We start from the raw sequence: 15,266 nt of genomic DNA, 5'->3' as shown, positions 1-15,266 counted from the left end.
GATTGGTCCGCGGCCGCGGGAGGGGGCGTGCCACCCGGCGGCCCCGCCCTCCGGGTATATCTACCGCAGGCGGGGGGGCCGCCTTGCCATCGCGTCCGAGCTGGGAGACGCGAGCCGCGGCTGTCTCCTCCTGGGCCTCGCGCGGGCGGCCGGGCCGCGCATGCGCCACGCGGGGGCGGTGCGTCGTCGCGGGGAGGGGCGCAGCGCATGCGCGTTGGGGCCCCGCGCCGGGGTGAAGGCGGCGGAGGAAGGCGACCGCGGCTGCGCCGCGGGCCGGAGGCGCATGCGCCGGCGGAGCCCGTGAGGGGCGGGTGCGGCCGTTGAGGGGCGCGCGGAGCGCGGCCGCCCCCATGCAGGAGATGATCGAGATGGCGGCGGACAAGGAGACGTTCCTGGTCCCGGCCCCGCCGCCGCCCCTCAAGCCCCCGGCCGCGGGGGGAGGGGGCGGCCCCCTGGTGCAGCTGCACCAGGAGGCCGCCTCGGCGGAGCTGCACCAGGGGGCCGCCCCGGCCAATCAGCGCCGGGAAGGGGGCGGCCCGCGCCAGGAGGCCGAGCCGCCGCGCGGGGACGGCGGCAGGCGCGGAGGCGGCCCCCTCCTGCAGCTGCACGAGGAGGCCGCCCCATTGGGCCAGCGCCGGGGCGGAAGCGGCCCCCTGGGGCGGCCGCACCAGGAGGCCGCCCTGCACCAGGGGGCCGGCCCCAAGGAGGAGGACAGCGTGGGCGAGCTGCAGCGGCCCCGCAACGGCTTCCAGCCCCACCGGGGCAAGCGGCGGAACAGCTGCAACGTGGGCTTCAAGCACCCGGCCTCCAAGCGCCGGCGCCGGGTCAACTCCGAGTGCGACCCGGTGCTGCCCTCCGAGTTCCTGCTGGGGGGCAACATCTTCGACCCCCTCAACCTCAACAGCCTCCTGGACGAGGAGGTGAACCAGGCCCTCAACGCCGAGACCCCCAAGTCGTCGCCGCTGCCGGCCAAGGGCCGGGACCCGGTGGAGATCCTCATCCCCAAGGACATCACGGACCCGCTGAGCCTCAACGCCCAGGATGGCGACACGGCCCTGGTGCTGGCCTCGCCCTTCAAGACGGGCCGCAAGCGCCACCGCCACCGGGGGCAGCAGCGGGGCGGGGGCGGGGCCGGGGCCGGGGACTGCAAGCAGGTGGCCTGCAAGGCTTGCGACGGCGCCTGTCCCACCCCGCAGCCCTACGAACTCAACACGGCCATCAACTGCAGGGACGAGGTGGTTTCCCCGCTGCTCCCCCTCGCCGCCGAGGGGGCCGGCTGCGTCACCCCTTCTTGTGCCTCCTTCTCCGGCGGCCGCCACCACCGCAAAAGGCGCCGGACTTCTAGCAAATCAGAGGCGGCCGGGGGGGCCAAGCTACCACCGCCTCCCCCCACCCCGGGCGGGGGCAAAGGCGGGGGCCAGCCGGGCAAGAGTAGCCCGGAAAAGGGCAAAGGGGCCGGGAGGCACCAACAGGTGCCCACGGCCAAGCGGAGGCGTCAGCAGCGGAAATTCCAATACGGCAACTACTGCAAATACTACGGCTACCGGAACCCCAACTGCGAGGACGCCCGGCTGCGGGTCATGAAACCCGAGTGGTTCCAGGGCAAAGAGGTGCTGGACCTGGGCTGCAACGTGGGGCACCTCACCCTGAGCGTGGCCAAGAAGTGGAAACCCGCCCGGGTGGTGGGGCTGGACATAGACGGGGCCCTGATCCACTCGGCCCGCCAGAACATCCGCCACTACCTGTCCGAGGAGATCCAGCAGCGACAGGAGGAGGCTGAGGAGACGCCAGCCGGAGACGGCCCCAAGAGGCGGAGGGGCTGCTTCCCCGCCTCGCTGGCGGCCAGTAGGGGACCCATCGCTGCTCCCCGGGTGCCCCAGGATGGGGCGGGTGCTGCCGACTTCCCCGACAACGTGATCTTCGTCCGGGTAAGAGGCCTAGGATGTGGAGGGGGAGGGCCCCACCTTTCGGGGGCGTCGCTGGTGTGGGTAGTGGCCGCCCACTCAGCTGCTTTTCAGCAGGAGGTGGGAGGTCACACAACAGACACACCCCCTAAGATCCTGGGGGAGGGACTAGAGTTTGGCAGGAGGAGCCCTCCCATCCCATAGGAGAGGGCGGGGATTACCTCCTCTCCTAGGCCAGCCAGTGGCTTAGGTGGGATGGGCTGGTAGGATCACGGAGGCCTTGCCTGGGGGGTGGGTAGGTGAAATTGCTGAATCCTGGTGGAATAGCTTCTTGGGCTGCTAACTTCTGATTCAGGGGGAGCGACTTCATCTTCCTGGGGGGCATGGGTGCATATGGGGAGCGAGGATTCCCCTGCAAGCAGGAGACCAGTGCAACTGACAAGACGAAGGGACCGGTTAAATAGCTCCTGGCTTGTTTCAGCAGAGCCCCTCTGCCGAGGGGCAGCCGTCCATCCATCCTCTCACAGAGCCAGAATCCCCACTGAAAGCAGGAGAGCACAGAATTTTAGGGTGGGATGTGTGTGACCTTGGCCACTTTGGTTCACCTCTGCCTTGGTTTACCTGAAATGGGCTGACACCCGTTTCGCTCTGTGAGACGTGCTCTCGAGATCAGCTGATGAACGGCGCCCAGCCACATCTGAACCCAGCTCTTGACCGGGGGGGGCAGATCCGTTAACCGGGCAATGATTGACGGCAGAAGTGCTGCCCTGTGCCCACAGCTGGTGGGTTAGCCGCCGGGCGGGCCGGCTGAGGAGACGGCTGCCCGCAGACAGGGCCTTAGCTTAGGCCTTTCCCCTCCAGGAGGGGAGTTGGGTTGTCAGAAGGCTGTTTCCTCGGAGCTTAGATTTTCAACTCTGTCCTTGTCCCTGTGGGGCTTGGAAATCAAAGTCCACAAGGCAGTTGAGGGTGGCTTGTCCCCGGAGCAGCAGGGCCTCAGTCTGTTGGGATTGGAACAGGAAGGCTATGTCCCAGGTTCCTCTGATCAGTTTTAGACGGGCGGGGGCATGTGGCAGAACCGCTCAGTTTCCGGGGGTTACGTTTCTGGCTTCTATCTGATTCCTATTCTCCGCTCTCCTCCTGACCCTGTGCCTCAGTTTCCCCACTCTCCAATGCTGGACCTTGCATGAGGCTCACGGGACTTAAGGAGCCTTGCTCACTGGGGTCCCTGAAGGGCCTGAGCCCTGGAATTCCCCTAATGATCCTTTCCAAGCCTCTGTCTGTGCACTTTGAGATCTGCTGCCGAATGGGCGGAGAACTAGACATGTCCGGGGGGACGGATTCTGTCCGCAGGGCCAAGATCCTTGACTGGAGGAATCCAGCAGCTGGTATGCAGAGAAATGTTTCCTGGACCACTGCGATGACCTAGATCTAGCCTGTAACAGAATGGAAACGCTCTGGCCAGGCTTGGATAGATGGGGGAAGCAGGTTCTCACCTTGGGGGGGCTGATAATCTGTACGCAGGCACCTTTGGCAGCTCTGCTTGGGTCCCTTTCACCCCTTTTGAGGTCACACTATGTGCCAGGTGCTGTCTGTTGGGTAGAACCATGGTATATTGGTCCTGCAAGGCAGGCAGGCCTCTCCCTGCCCCTGCTAGTGCCAATCTCACCCACGCTCTCGGGCCTGTCGCAGGGCGACCCTGCCCAGCCGAACTGCCTGGGAAATCCCACAGCGGGCACACCTCTCCCATGGAACAGGTGCGATCTCCAGCTGGCACTGGGGCCAAGGGACGTGAGATGGCTACCCAGGGGGTCACCCCCGAGTTCAAGAGTTAATGTTTCTTCTGAAGGCAGGAGCATTGGCTAACAGCTGGACGGAGGGAAGGGAGTCAGGACTCTTGGGTTCTCTTCCTGGCCTGGTTGGCGGGTTTGATGCCTGAATGGAAAGTGAGTAGAAAGCCACCGATCCCCCGATCCTGTCGGACCTATCGACCTGTCGCTCGCAAATCAGCCAGAGCTGAGCATCAATTCCAGCGCGGGCCTGGCATGGGACTACAAGTCCCAGCATGCAATGTGGCCAGCAGGGCACGCTGGAACCCATAGTGCCCCTCCACCCAGAAGTCTTGTGTTAAAAATGCCTGACCCCTTCCAGAATTCTTTAGAATGTCCCATGTGTGGAACCACTGCCCCCCAACTGAGATCAGGGCTTCCCAGACACCACCCTCCACCCCTGACCATGATAGGGGATCCCCTTTGTGCCACCGGATCTCCCTTCCTCAGCCAGATCCCGACCCCTCTTGTGCCAGCCACTGCCCAGACCCACCACTGGACAGCGTCTGCCCTGAGGAGCCTCCAGTCTAAATTCCCAGAGAGAAGTGACTGGGATCACGCAGTAGGTCATTGATTAACGCAGCCACGAGGCTGCAGAGAGAAGCGGGTCACAGCCTGAACTCCTGGGGGGAGGGAGATTCCTGTAGATGCCCCCAGCATGGAGGCTGGTAAATATTTACACCCCCACAGGCTGATAACCTGGGGGAGGCATTGTATGGCAGGAACCGGGGAACTGCTGAGTTGGAAGCCTGGTGGATAAAAGTTGCTGTTTTTTTTTAATTTTTTGTTGCTCAAATGCCAAGTTTTTCTTTTCGAAAAGAAACCTGCGGAAAGGTACGCCTGACCCCGCAAAGGGCGAAATGTGTTTGTCTCTTCAAGTGGCTGCAATACGCAGGAACCTCTATGAAAAGCGGGGGTTCGAGGCTGTGGTTTGCTAGGAAGAGCCAACCGGGGGGGGGGAACGGCTAACTTTGGGGGCCAGGCTGTGTGGCTGGGGCCCAGTTGTGAACACAAAGTAGATCTGTCGCCTTTGTCTAGGCTGAAAGCATGCCGTGAATGAGGAGCTGACGGTATTACGCTGCGTGTAGCGATAGGGGACCTTGCGAGGTACCACGGAGATGGACCAAACCCGGCTGTATTTAGTTGGAAATCAACATGGCCGAAGGGTTGGTCCAGAAAATAACTGAAGCACAAATGGAAAAATTGATTTTGAGCAAGGCTTCTGCCAGGTCCAGCGAGCCCGGGTGTTTTGGGGGGAAGGTACCTGTGGGGCTGGGTGTGTGTCTGAGGTGGGGAGGGGGGATCCTGATCTTGACCTTCATGGGGACAGAGGGGGCCCATTGAGCTCTGGGGGCTCTGTGGTGTTGGGGGAATTCCAGATAGCTGAGGGGAGCCGTGTGGTGTGGGCCCTGGAGCAGCGGCAGGAGGAGTCTGGGAGGCTGCAAAAGGCCCTGATCTGGGGGTGGGGGCTGTGTGTGGTGTGGGCCCACAATCTCTCTGGAGGGTGGGGCTGATCTCTGGGGCGTGCCATGGAAACCAAACATCCCCAGCCCTTAGGGCTGGCCACCAGACTCCTGGGTTCTCTCCCCGGCTCTGGGACGGGAGTGGGGGCGGGTGGGTCTCGGAGCAGGGGGGCCAGAAGCCCGGATGCCTGGGTTCTCCCAGCATGTGCTGGGGCTGGCTGGCTCCCAGGCCCGCCCGTCACTTCCTCCCTGTGCCCGCAGGGGAACTACGTGCTGGAGCGGGACGAGCTGCTGGAAACACAGGGTGCCGAGTACGACGTCGTGCTGTGTCTCAGCCTCACCAAGTGGGTGCACCTCAACTGGGGGGACGACGGGCTGAAGCGGCTCTTCAAGCGCATCTACCGCCACCTGCGGCCTGGCGGCCTCCTGCTGCTGGAGCCCCAGCCCTGGTCCTCCTACGGCAAGCGCAAGAACCTGACGGTGAGCACCGGCCTGCCTGGGGGGGGCGGGGGGGAGATTGCAGCCGCCGCCCTGGCTGATGCCTGTCTCCTCTCTCCAGGAAACCATCTACAGAAACTACTACCGCATCAAGCTGAAACCGGAGCAGTTCCCCTCCTACCTGACCTCCCCGGAGGTGGGGTTCTCCAGCTGCGAGCTGGTGGCCAGGCCCTACAACAGCTCCAGAGGTGAGAGGGGGGCCCCACTTGGGCAGCCTGGGCCAATAACGCATCGGCTGGGGCGACCTGCTGGCAGGCTGAATAAGGCGATGGCGGATGTCTGCCATCGGTAGAACTGGGCTGGAAACCAGAATTTCTGACCCGTTGGGAAACTCCACAGCATTTGGTTTGTCCGAAATTGGGGCAAAAAAGTCAAATCTAAAGGAGACAATCCCAAAAGACTTTGCGAAACGTTGCGTGCTTTCAGTATTTCCGCTTTGATAACACAATGTGTTGTTGCAATGGTAATTTAGTTTTGATATTTACTTTTATTGTATATGTTCATTTAATAGTTATATCAGGCTTGGCAGAATTCGATTTGTATTTCAGGGGATAGTGAGGCTTCTTTTAGGTTTTCATCTATTTTTACATTTTCACCATTGTACAGGGGTTCACGGATTTTTTTTCCCCCATTTTGATTGATTTACATGTTCACCGTTGTGTGAAATTTTGGGACAAGGATTTACTGACCGTCGACATTGATTCAAAAATATTTATGCAGTTGAAACGCAACTGGTCAACGTTCTCTGTCAAAATATACAATGTCAGTATCCTTAAATCAACAAATCCGGCCTGTGTTTAATATGCATTGGCTAGTGCCTTTGTAAGGAGGCTAATTCCAAAATCACTGGATTATTATTATTATTTTTTTTTATAAACTCTCCGGCAGCATTTTCCTTCCTTTGCCTGTCTGTAAACTTCAGTTAGCCATGGCAATATGTTTTGGTTGGTTTGTGGATACGGTGAAAGACATTTACTGACCAATCTAATTTGTCAGGCCTAATTACTATCTATTTATATTTATTACAAGGCATTAAAATGGACGTTTGATATTTATCAGTTGCAAAATAAGTCAAAACAAAATGCTTCATAGGATTTCGGCTAGTTTCCAAATGTTTCCGTCCAAATCGACACTTCCCCTTGAAACATTTGGATTGTGACAAGCCAGGCTGTCTTCCCACAACGCACAGTTAACCCGTGGAACTCCTTGCTGGGGGATGTTAAGGCCAGAAGTATAACGCAGGTCAAAAAAGAATTCGCTCAGTTTACGGCAGACAGGGCCATCTGTGGTTATTAGCCAGGATGGTCAGGGATGCAGCCCCATGCTCTGGGCGTCCCTAAAACTGTGCCTACCCCCAGCAGACCAACCTAATGAGCTTCCTGTAACAAGCAGGATTCACAGTCGAGATGCAGAGCGATTCCCTGGCTCTTAACATCTGCGGTCTGTGGAGGGCGGCAGAGCTGGAGGGGCTCCTCCGGTGTTGCTCACAGTCCTGCTCAGCAGCGTTGTGGCAACGTAACAAGTCTCCGTGTTAGCCGATTTGTGGGGGCCCCAGATGGGGGAAGGGGAGCAGCGGGGCCGGGCAGAGCAGTGCTGTACTAACCCGCTGCCCCCGTCTTCCCACAGGGTTCCAGCGCCCCATCTATCTCCTTCACAAGGGCCACCCCAGCACCCACTGAGGGAGAAGCGGCCGACGCTCGGGACTGGAGCCCCCCGTTTTTTTCTTTGCATCGGAGGACAGCTGGGCTGAGCCCGACGGACCCGGGGGCGGGCAGGACTGGCCGCCGCGCCCCGAGATCGGCAGCCCCTGGATGTGGCGCATGGCCCCAGGGGCCTCTGGGCAGAGGGCCCGGCCTGCGGGGTTTGCGCTCACCAAGCTGCCAAGGAATGAATCCGCCGGGTGAGAGGGGCTGCCCCCTGCTGGACACTGCTTAGCGCTGCAGCCTGGAGAACTGCATGGGGTGCCCTGTACAGCCCCCCCAGGGGAGGTGAGGAAAGGAGGCCAGGGCCTGGCCCCAGTTGGAGCCCAGCGCACTTCATTCCACCACAGGGCTGGGGGGGGGGGTGGTGGAACAGTCTGTCCTCCCCCCTCCTCCCAGTCCGCTGTCCAAACTCCCTTGATCCCCACCCCCACCAGCTCCTCTTTCTGCAGCAGGGATGGGAGGGGCCCTTTGCATCTATTGTTGGGGGGGGGGGGGGGGACGACCAGCCAGGGCAGCAGGTGCCTGGTGGATCCCTTCCTGCTGGCCCTGGGCCGGTTCCCCCCTGCAGCAGGGGACCCCAGCGGCATTGCCTGGGGGGGCTGTGTGGGGTGCCCCCCGCGTGTGACGTGGAGTTTTATCTTTACAGATGTTGATTCTATTATATATAAATAAAAGCTACCGATTATTGCCCGGCCTGGCGCCTGGGGGGCGGCGAAAAGGATCCAGGCAAGAGGCGGGGCCAGGCCCAAGGCAGCGTTTATTGACCAGCCCCGGGCGGGGCGGCCGGCTCCGCTCTCCCTCCAGCAGGGCGTCTGGGCTGGGCCGGGCCGGGCGGCGGGAGGCGGGGGGGCCCCGGGGCTGCGCACGCAGCAGCCAGCTGGGCCTGGAATCGGCACCACACCTGGGGGGGGAGAACAGCAGGCTCAGAAGGGGGGAGCAACGGGCTGAGAAGGGGGGGTGGGGGGCCCTTGAGCCAGCCCATGGGGAGAGGGGGAGCAGCGGGCTGAGAACGGGGGGAGGGCACGTGGCCTGACCATTGGAAGGGGGGGAGGAGCGGGCTGAACGGGACACACCATTGGGGCGACGGGGGGGGGATACCTGAGCGAGCGCCTCCGGCTGCCCCGCCCGCCGGGCCCAGGCGCTCAGGTTCCGGTCCAGCTGCCCCATCAGCCCGGCCGCCTCCTGCAGCTCCTGGGAAGAGGGGAAGGGATGAGAACCGGCGCCAGGCCCCGGGGAGCCCCCACCCCCGCCTCGCCGCATGGTCCGGCCTGTTACCTGGGTGATGGTGTCCAGGTAACTCAGCTTCACCCGTTCGAATTCCGCCGCCGAGAGTCGCGGCCCGCGCGCGCCCGCCATCCCTGCGCGCGGGGCACGACGGGAAGGGGCTGGGCCGCCGCCGAGCCTCACGGGAAATGCAGTCCCGCCGCGCAAAGGCTACTGGGAGATGTAGGCGCTTTTCCCCCTCCCCCTCCAGCAGGACCGCGTGCATAGCCTGCGGGGAAACGTCCCTGCTCCATTCAGCCCAGGAATTATGGGATGTCTCGCCCCCCCCCCCAGGAATGCTGGGAAACACAATCCTCCACCGCCCATCCCCCCCATGGGGCTCAATGGGACACACCCCGCTCAGTGGCAGGGGGCCACAGTGCACGTGGGGGGGCCCCCAATGTTCAGGCACCACAGTTGAGCGCCCAGAGGGAGGGTTTATTTGGTGACCCCCAGGGGGGCTGGGTACAAAGAGTGTGAACACAGCTCAGGCGGAGCAGGGGGCCCCCCCCCGAACCAGTCTCTGGAGCCCAGCCACCATGTCCTGGCCCCGCTAGGCCTCCCACTGCTGGAGCTTGCGGAACATCAGGAAGGTGGAGGCCGGGGGTCGGACGTGGGGCTGGAGTCGCAGGGGGGGCAGCCCCTCCACGCCCAGGTACGGGGTCTCCGCGAACAGCTCCGAGGGCTCGTAGAACATCAGCAGGTCCGGGCCTTCAGGGTCGGGCTCCTGGGAAAGGGGGGAGACACCCCACTGGTAAGACATACTGCTGCCCCATTTCCCACCCCCCTGACCCAGCCAATCCCCACCCTGGGGCCGGATGGGAGCAGGGCCCCCCAGATGGGACAGGCCCCATGCCCCAGTCCCCGCCCCTGTGAGCCAGCCAGTCCCCACCCTGGGGCTGGGTGGGAGCCAGGGACCCACTGACAGTTACTCACCCTACGGGGTTCAGGCTGGGATCGGACGAGCGATCGTTTCTCCTGCACGGCACAGCTCAGCACCTCCTCTGCAGGCACCCGCAGGCTCACGAGCCCCTGGTACAGCAGCTGCTCCCGGGGGATGTTCATACCTGGTGGGGCAGAGAGAGGCTGGGAACGTCCCTCCCAGGGCTGGGGGGCTGGGCGGGCAGGGGGTTGTGGGGCGGGAGTGAGGGGGACCAGCAGAGCTGGGGGAAGCAGGGGGCTGAGGGGCACCGGCACAGCCGGGGAAGGGGGCAGGGCCAAGGGCGCCCCACCTCTCACCTGCGGCCGCCTTGCCCTCCACGCTGCAGCGGGCGAGGAAGGAGGTGGCCAGCAGCTCCTGGGCGGCCCGGTGGGCGTCGAAGCCCTGGCGCACGGCTGCCTGCACCTCCTCGCCCAGGGCCAGGCTGGTGAGCAGCTGGGGGGCGGCCAGGTCCCCCGCCGCCCCCCCGAGCCCCGACTTCGCCCGCGGAGCCTCTGCCACCACAGCGGGGCTGCGGGGGGCCGAGGGCTCCGGGCTGGGGGGGGCTTCGTCCGGGGCAGAGCCCAGCAGGAACCGGACCTGGGGGAGAGCAGCAGTTAGCCTGGGGCGGGGGCCTGGGCTATCCCAGAATCCCCTGGGGCACGGGGCCCCACCCGACACACATCCCCTCCCCCATGACCCCCACGGCACAGCGCCCCCCGCCCCCATGAGCCCCCGGGGCACTGCGCCCCCACCCCTCCCCCGCTCCCATGAGCCCCCGCGGCACAGCGCCCCCACCCCTCCCCCGCTCCCATGAGCCCCCGCGGCAAGCGCCCCCCGCCCCCATGAGCCCCCGGGGCACAGCGCCCCCACCCCTCCCCCGCTCCCATGAGCCCCCGCGGCAAGCGCCCCCCGCCCCCATGAGCCCCCGCGGCACAGCGCCCCCACCCCTCCCCCGCTCCCATGAGCCCCCGCGGCACAGCGCCCCCCGCCCCCATGAGCCCCCGGGGCACAGCGCCCCCACCCCTCCCCCGCTCCCATGAGCCCCCGCGGCACGCGCCCCCCGCCCCCATGAGCCCCCGCGGCACAGCGCCCCCCGCCCCCATGAGCCCCCGGGGCACTGCGCCCCCACCCCTCCCCCGCTCCCATGAGCCCCCGCGGCACAGCGCCCCCACCCCTCCCCCGCTCCCATGAGCCCCCGCGGCAAGCGCCCCCCGCCCCCATGAGCCCCCGGGGCACAGCGCCCCCCGCTCCCATGAGCCCCCGCGGCACAGCGCGCGCCCCCGCACCTGGCGTCTCCCCGCGCGCCCCCCCGCCCCGCGCCGCCGCCGCAGGATCCCGCCCCCGGCGCGCGCGGGGCTGAGCGACAGGTCCAGGGCGGGCAGCGCGCGGGGGGGCGGGGCCCCGGGCCGGAGCGGGGCGGGGGGGGGGGCCCGGCCGCGGGGGCCGCGTCATCGCCGGGAGGCGCCAGCCTGGCCCGGCCCCGCAACGGCTCCCGCGCGCGGCCGCCGACGGTTGCGGCAGGTGGGGGGGCGGGGCTGCGGCTCGGCGCGTCCTCCCCGGCCGGCCTCGTTCCCACTCCAAGATGGCGGCGACCAGCGGCCTCCTTCTCAGACCAAGATGGCGGCGCCCGTGGGGGGGGCGTGTCCGCCGCCTGCAGCCTCGTTCTCGCCCCAGCATGGCGGCCGTTGTGACTGGGCCCTAGCGGGCCGCAGGAAGGGCGGGGCTCGAAGCCCCGCCCCTGACCCCGCCCCTCGGGCCCCAGCCTCCCATCTGGAGCCTGAGGGGAGCAGAGACCATCCCCCGCCCTGAGTCCCTCCCCTCCCAGAGCCCCCCCTGCTCTCACCCAGCAGCGCCCCCCCCCCAGAGCCGGGGAGAGAACCCAGGAGTCCGGGCTCCCCCCCCCCCAGAGCCGGGGAGAGAACCCAGGAGTCCGGGATCCCAGACCCCCTGCTCTAACCCACCAGCCCCCCCTCCCCTCCCAGAGCCTGGGAGAGAACCCAGGAGTCCGGGCTCCCAGCCCCCCCTGCTCTAACCCACCAGCCCCCACTCCCCTCCCAGAGCCGGGGAGAGAACCCAGGAGTCCGGGCTCCCCCCCCCCCCAGAGCCGGGGAGAGAACCCAGGAGTCCGGGATCCCAGACCCCCTGCTCTAACCCACCAGCCCCCCCTCCCCTCCCAGAGCCGGGGAGAGAACCCAGGAGTCCGGGCTCCCAGCCCCCCCTGCTCTAACCCACCAGCCCCCCGCTCCCCTCCCAGAGCCGGGGAGAGAACCCAGGAGTCCGGGCTCCCTTTTCCCATTCACCAGCGTTCAAGTCCAGGGTGACATTTTCTTGGGTGTTTCAATTTTTATTTTGGGAGTTTGACGGCGCATGATCGGCAGCCCCGGCGGGGGTTGGGGGCCCGGGCGCTGCGGACCCCTGAGGGGGTGCAGGATTCCCCGGGGTCACTCACCTCCAGGAAGGCCGAGAGCAGGAAGTGGCCAAGCGCCAGGGCCAGCAGGGTGACTCTCCACTCGCTGGGGCTACAGGTCAGCTGGGGAAAAGCAGCAGACACCGGCCTCACCCACACATCTGCTACCCCCTCCCTGCTCCTGGATTGTACCCGCAGGCCCAGCCGGCCCCATATCCCCCCCAATCAGAATCAGGAGCCCAGCCAGCCAGGGATTTCCCCAGCCCCCCCGCCTCCTAGAAGAATAAGGTGGGTGGGTCCTTTGGGTATCCCAGCCCTGTCCTCCCCCCAAGGAGTCTGCAGTTACCTCCAGGAACTGGTGGAGGGGCGGGATGGGGCACAGCAGAAGCAGCAGCAGGAAGGTGGATGTGGCTGTCACAGCCCCCATGGAGAGATCTGTGGGGAGAGGAAATGCAAAGGCTGTAGCAGGCCCGGGGGGGGGGGGGGCAGAGAGCTGGCTGGCAGGGCACGGGAACCCCACAGGCCCTCTTGTGGGTCCAGCCAGGAGACGGGGGGAGAACAGCCCATCAGGAAGGGGACATGGCCTTGGCACTCCCACCCCGGCACTGACAGTTGGCGTAGGGGGTTGGCGGAAGGGGCCCCCCAGCCCCGGCATTCGCAGTTGGTCTAGGGGGCTGGCGGAAGGGGCGCCCCTTGGCGAAGGCCAGGCCCACGGTGACGTGTTGGAAGCTGGAGATGTAGACGAGGCTGGTGTTCTCCGCGCTGTGCATGTCTCGTTCCTGCTCCTCCTCCTCGCCGCCACCGGCCGTGCCGTTGGGGGCCCCAAGCGCATCCCCCCACCCCCAGGTGCCATTGGGGGCTGGGCTGCAGCTCCTGCTGGGGAAGGAGAAGTGAGCATGGGGGATGGGACCACTCCCAACATGCAATGCTCCACGGCAGACTACGTCTCCCAGCATGCAGGAGGCTGACATTTCCCACCCGTGCCCGCACTGCATGCTGGGAGACGCAGTCCTGCAAGGTGGCGGACTGGCAGGAAGGCGACAGTCACACCTGCACCAGCAGGGGGCAGCACTGTGTGGCGCGGGAGAGGCCGGCGCCGTGAATGCCGCTCGCCCCGCCGTCCAGCCCCGTCAGCCGGCAGAACGACTGGGCCCTCGGACTCCAGAGGTCCCGGACCTGGCGGTGGACAAAGAAGCAGGTCTGGGGGGAGGAGGAGGAGGAAAGGGGTGTGAGACCCAGAAGGGGGAGGGATCCATGCCCCCCCGCACCGCCCCGGTCGGCTCACCTCCACCTGCTCCACGGCAGGGGGCCCCGGCAGCAGCCCCACCTCGCAGTTCCACGCCTCGCCATGGGTCTCTTCTTCTCAGCAGGGTGAGGGGAGCCCAGAGGGTCAGATCTGGGGCTGCAGAAGGAGCAAACCCAGAGCCGGGAGCAGATGCGGAACTCATCCTGCCGAGGGAAAGGCCTGGATCAACGGCAGCATCTCAGCGCTGGGTGAGGGGTCCCCGGGTCACCGGCCGCCCCGCCCCAGAGGTGGGCGCATCTCAGCGCCGGGCGAAGGGTCCCTGTGTCACCGGCCGCCCTGCCCCAAAAGTGGGCGCATCTCAGTGCCGGGCGAGGGGTCCCCATGTCACCGGCTGCCCCACCCCAGAGGTGGGTGCATCTCAGTGCCGGGCGAGGGGTCCCAGTGTCACCAGCCGCCCCGCCCCAGAGCTGGGCGCATCTCAGTGCCGGGCGAGAGGTCCCCATGACACCGGCTGTCCCGCCCCGAGGTGGGCGCATCTCAGCGCTAGGCAAGGAGTCCCTTTGTCACCAGCCGCCCCCCCCCGCAGGAAATCCCCACCTTCTTCAGCTCAGTCTGCCCCCCCCGCCCACCCACACCCAATTGAAGCCGCTCCTAGCCCCGAGCCAGCACCCGCCCAGCCACCGGCCCGGCCCGGGACAGCCAGACCCCCCCAACTTACGAGAGAACTTCTCACTTTGTCAGCTGAATGGGCCCCAGTTGCCCGGCCACACCCGGGGCAGCAGCTGCCTCAGGACCTGGGGACAGAGCCCGACAGCCAGCCGGGTGACGGCAGAGGCAGACAGACAGACGCTGGACCCGGGGGGCTCAGGCAGGCCCTTCACTACAGCGGCCAAACCGTGCCTGTGCAGAGCCCCCTCCAGCCGCACCACAAGGCCGCACCCCACCGGGTGCCAAGGAGTCTTCCTCCCTGGCACACCAGGCACCTGTGGGACTCCCTACCACTGGCGGCCCAGACCTGGCTCTGGGATCTGGTGGGTAAGAGCAGGGGGGCTGGGAGCCAGGACTCCTGGGTTCTCTCCCCGGCTCTGGTCTGTGGGCGCAGGACATGCCATAGCTGAGTGGTGGCAGCCCCTGGCACATGCACACGGCCCCCGGATCCTCTTCCAGGCTGACATGCCCAGCCCCCATTTTAAGCCCTTCTCCCTGGGGTGACGTCCCACAGCGGGGATCCTAGGTGCAAAGGGGTCGGGGGCCCCGCCCCGTGGGGAAAGGACCTGAGAAAGGGGGTGGGTCCCCAGAGGTGGGGACATGGAAGCAGTGGCATCACCAAGGGGATCTGAGACAGACCCTCTAATGGGTTACACAGCTCAGCCCCATATCTCTTTGTGTCCCCCGCGACCCGCCCGTGTAAATGCCTCACCAGAGACCCCCTCCCCCATGTCACTTCCATAGGCCCTGCCCCACATCACCCCCCCAGGGACACCCCTCCCACAGCACCCCGCAAAGAACATCCCCTGCCCCACTGAATCTCCCATAGCCTCTCCTCCCGCACCCCTCTGCATCACCCCCCGTAGACCCTCACCCCCCCAGAGCCCCCACACAACCTCCCCAGAGCCCCTTATCCCCTCTGCATCACCCCCCGTAGACCCTCACCCCCCCAGAGCCCCCACACAACCCCCCCAGAGCCCACCTCCCTTACCCCCTCTGCATCACCCCCCGTAGACCCTCACCCCCCCAGAGCCCACGTCCGTCTACGTCACCCCTTCAGACCCCACGTGACTCGCCCGCTCTGGCTGCTCATCACATCGACCTACTCCTCACGGGGCAGGGGCAGAGCGGAGTCCAACTGCACAACCCTCCCCGCGGGGCATTGTGGGAGATGTAGTTCCCTCTCCCCTCCCGACACGAGATTGTGGGAGATGTTCTCGCCCCCTCGCCGCGGGGCATTGTGGGAGATGTAGTTCCCGCATCCCTCGCCGCGGGGCATTGTGGGAGATGTAGTTCCCGCATCCCTCGCCGCGAAGCATTGTAGGA

The 15,266-nt window shown here is 65.6% G+C and overlaps 2 protein-coding genes across 8 annotated transcripts; one reads left to right on the top strand and one right to left on the bottom strand.

Moving 5' to 3' along the window:
• Positions 1-209: 209 nt before the first annotated feature.
• On the top strand, positions 210-8,081 carry MEPCE (methylphosphate capping enzyme). Of its 2 annotated transcripts, XM_038386174.2 has the most exons (5): positions 210-441; positions 529-1,928; positions 5,455-5,673; positions 5,753-5,879; positions 7,318-8,081. In XM_038386174.2, exons 1-5 carry the CDS (start codon positions 351-353, stop codon positions 7,368-7,370), a joined length of 1,890 nt encoding a protein of 629 aa, XP_038242102.1. In that variant the 5' UTR covers positions 210-350; the 3' UTR covers positions 7,371-8,081. The 2 variants fall into 2 exon arrangements, with proteins under 2 accessions (XP_038242102.1, XP_038242101.1); XM_038386173.2 differs by having other exon boundaries at positions 210-1,928.
• Positions 6,391-15,066, bottom strand: PPP1R35 (protein phosphatase 1 regulatory subunit 35). Of its 6 annotated transcripts, XM_038386193.2 has the most exons (10): positions 15,003-15,048; positions 13,966-14,026; positions 13,272-13,435; positions 12,333-12,421; positions 12,029-12,109; positions 9,897-10,176; positions 9,594-9,724; positions 8,670-9,384; positions 8,493-8,585; positions 6,391-8,295 (listed from the first exon to the last, which is right to left on the bottom strand). In XM_038386193.2, exons 1-8 carry the CDS (start codon positions 15,031-15,033, stop codon positions 9,211-9,213), a joined length of 1,011 nt encoding a protein of 336 aa, XP_038242121.1. In that variant the 5' UTR covers positions 15,034-15,048; the 3' UTR covers positions 6,391-8,295; positions 8,493-8,585; positions 8,670-9,210. The 6 variants fall into 6 exon arrangements, with proteins under 6 accessions (XP_038242121.1, XP_043359651.1, XP_038242124.1 ...); XM_043503716.1 differs by lacking the exon at positions 13,966-14,026 and having other exon boundaries at positions 14,993-15,066; XM_038386196.2 differs by lacking the exon at positions 12,029-12,109.
• Between the last annotated feature and the right edge of the window lie 200 nt (positions 15,067-15,266).

This window comes from Dermochelys coriacea, chromosome 28 (genome assembly GCF_009764565.3).
Source record: "Dermochelys coriacea isolate rDerCor1 chromosome 28, rDerCor1.pri.v4, whole genome shotgun sequence".
Taxonomy (NCBI): Eukaryota; Metazoa; Chordata; order Testudines; family Dermochelyidae; genus Dermochelys; species Dermochelys coriacea.
Note: the sequence above shows the minus strand (reverse complement) of the source record. Positions and strands in the feature narration are given on the sequence as shown.

Excerpts from the sequence above, each read along its gene's own strand:
- MEPCE (XM_038386173.2), top strand. The coding sequence starts at position 351 with ATGCAGGAGATGATCGAGATGGCGGCGGACAAGGAGACGTTCCTGGTC. Across the intron at positions 1,929-5,454 it reads ACAACGTGATCTTCGTCCGG|GGGAACTACGTGCTGGAGCG; the intron begins GTAAGAGGCCTA and ends CTGTGCCCGCAG. Across the intron at positions 5,880-7,317 it reads GCCCTACAACAGCTCCAGAG|GGTTCCAGCGCCCCATCTAT; the intron begins GTGAGAGGGGGG and ends GTCTTCCCACAG.
- PPP1R35 (XM_038386193.2), bottom strand. The coding sequence starts at position 15,033 with ATGAGCAGCCAGAGCGGGCGAGTCACGTGGG. Across the intron at positions 14,027-15,002 it reads GAGCGGGCGAGTCACGTGGG|GTCCTGAGGCAGCTGCTGCC; the intron begins GTCTGAAGGGGT and ends CTCTGTCCCCAG. Across the intron at positions 13,436-13,965 it reads GGGCCCATTCAGCTGACAAA|GATGAGTTCCGCATCTGCTC; the intron begins GTGAGAAGTTCT and ends TTCCCTCGGCAG.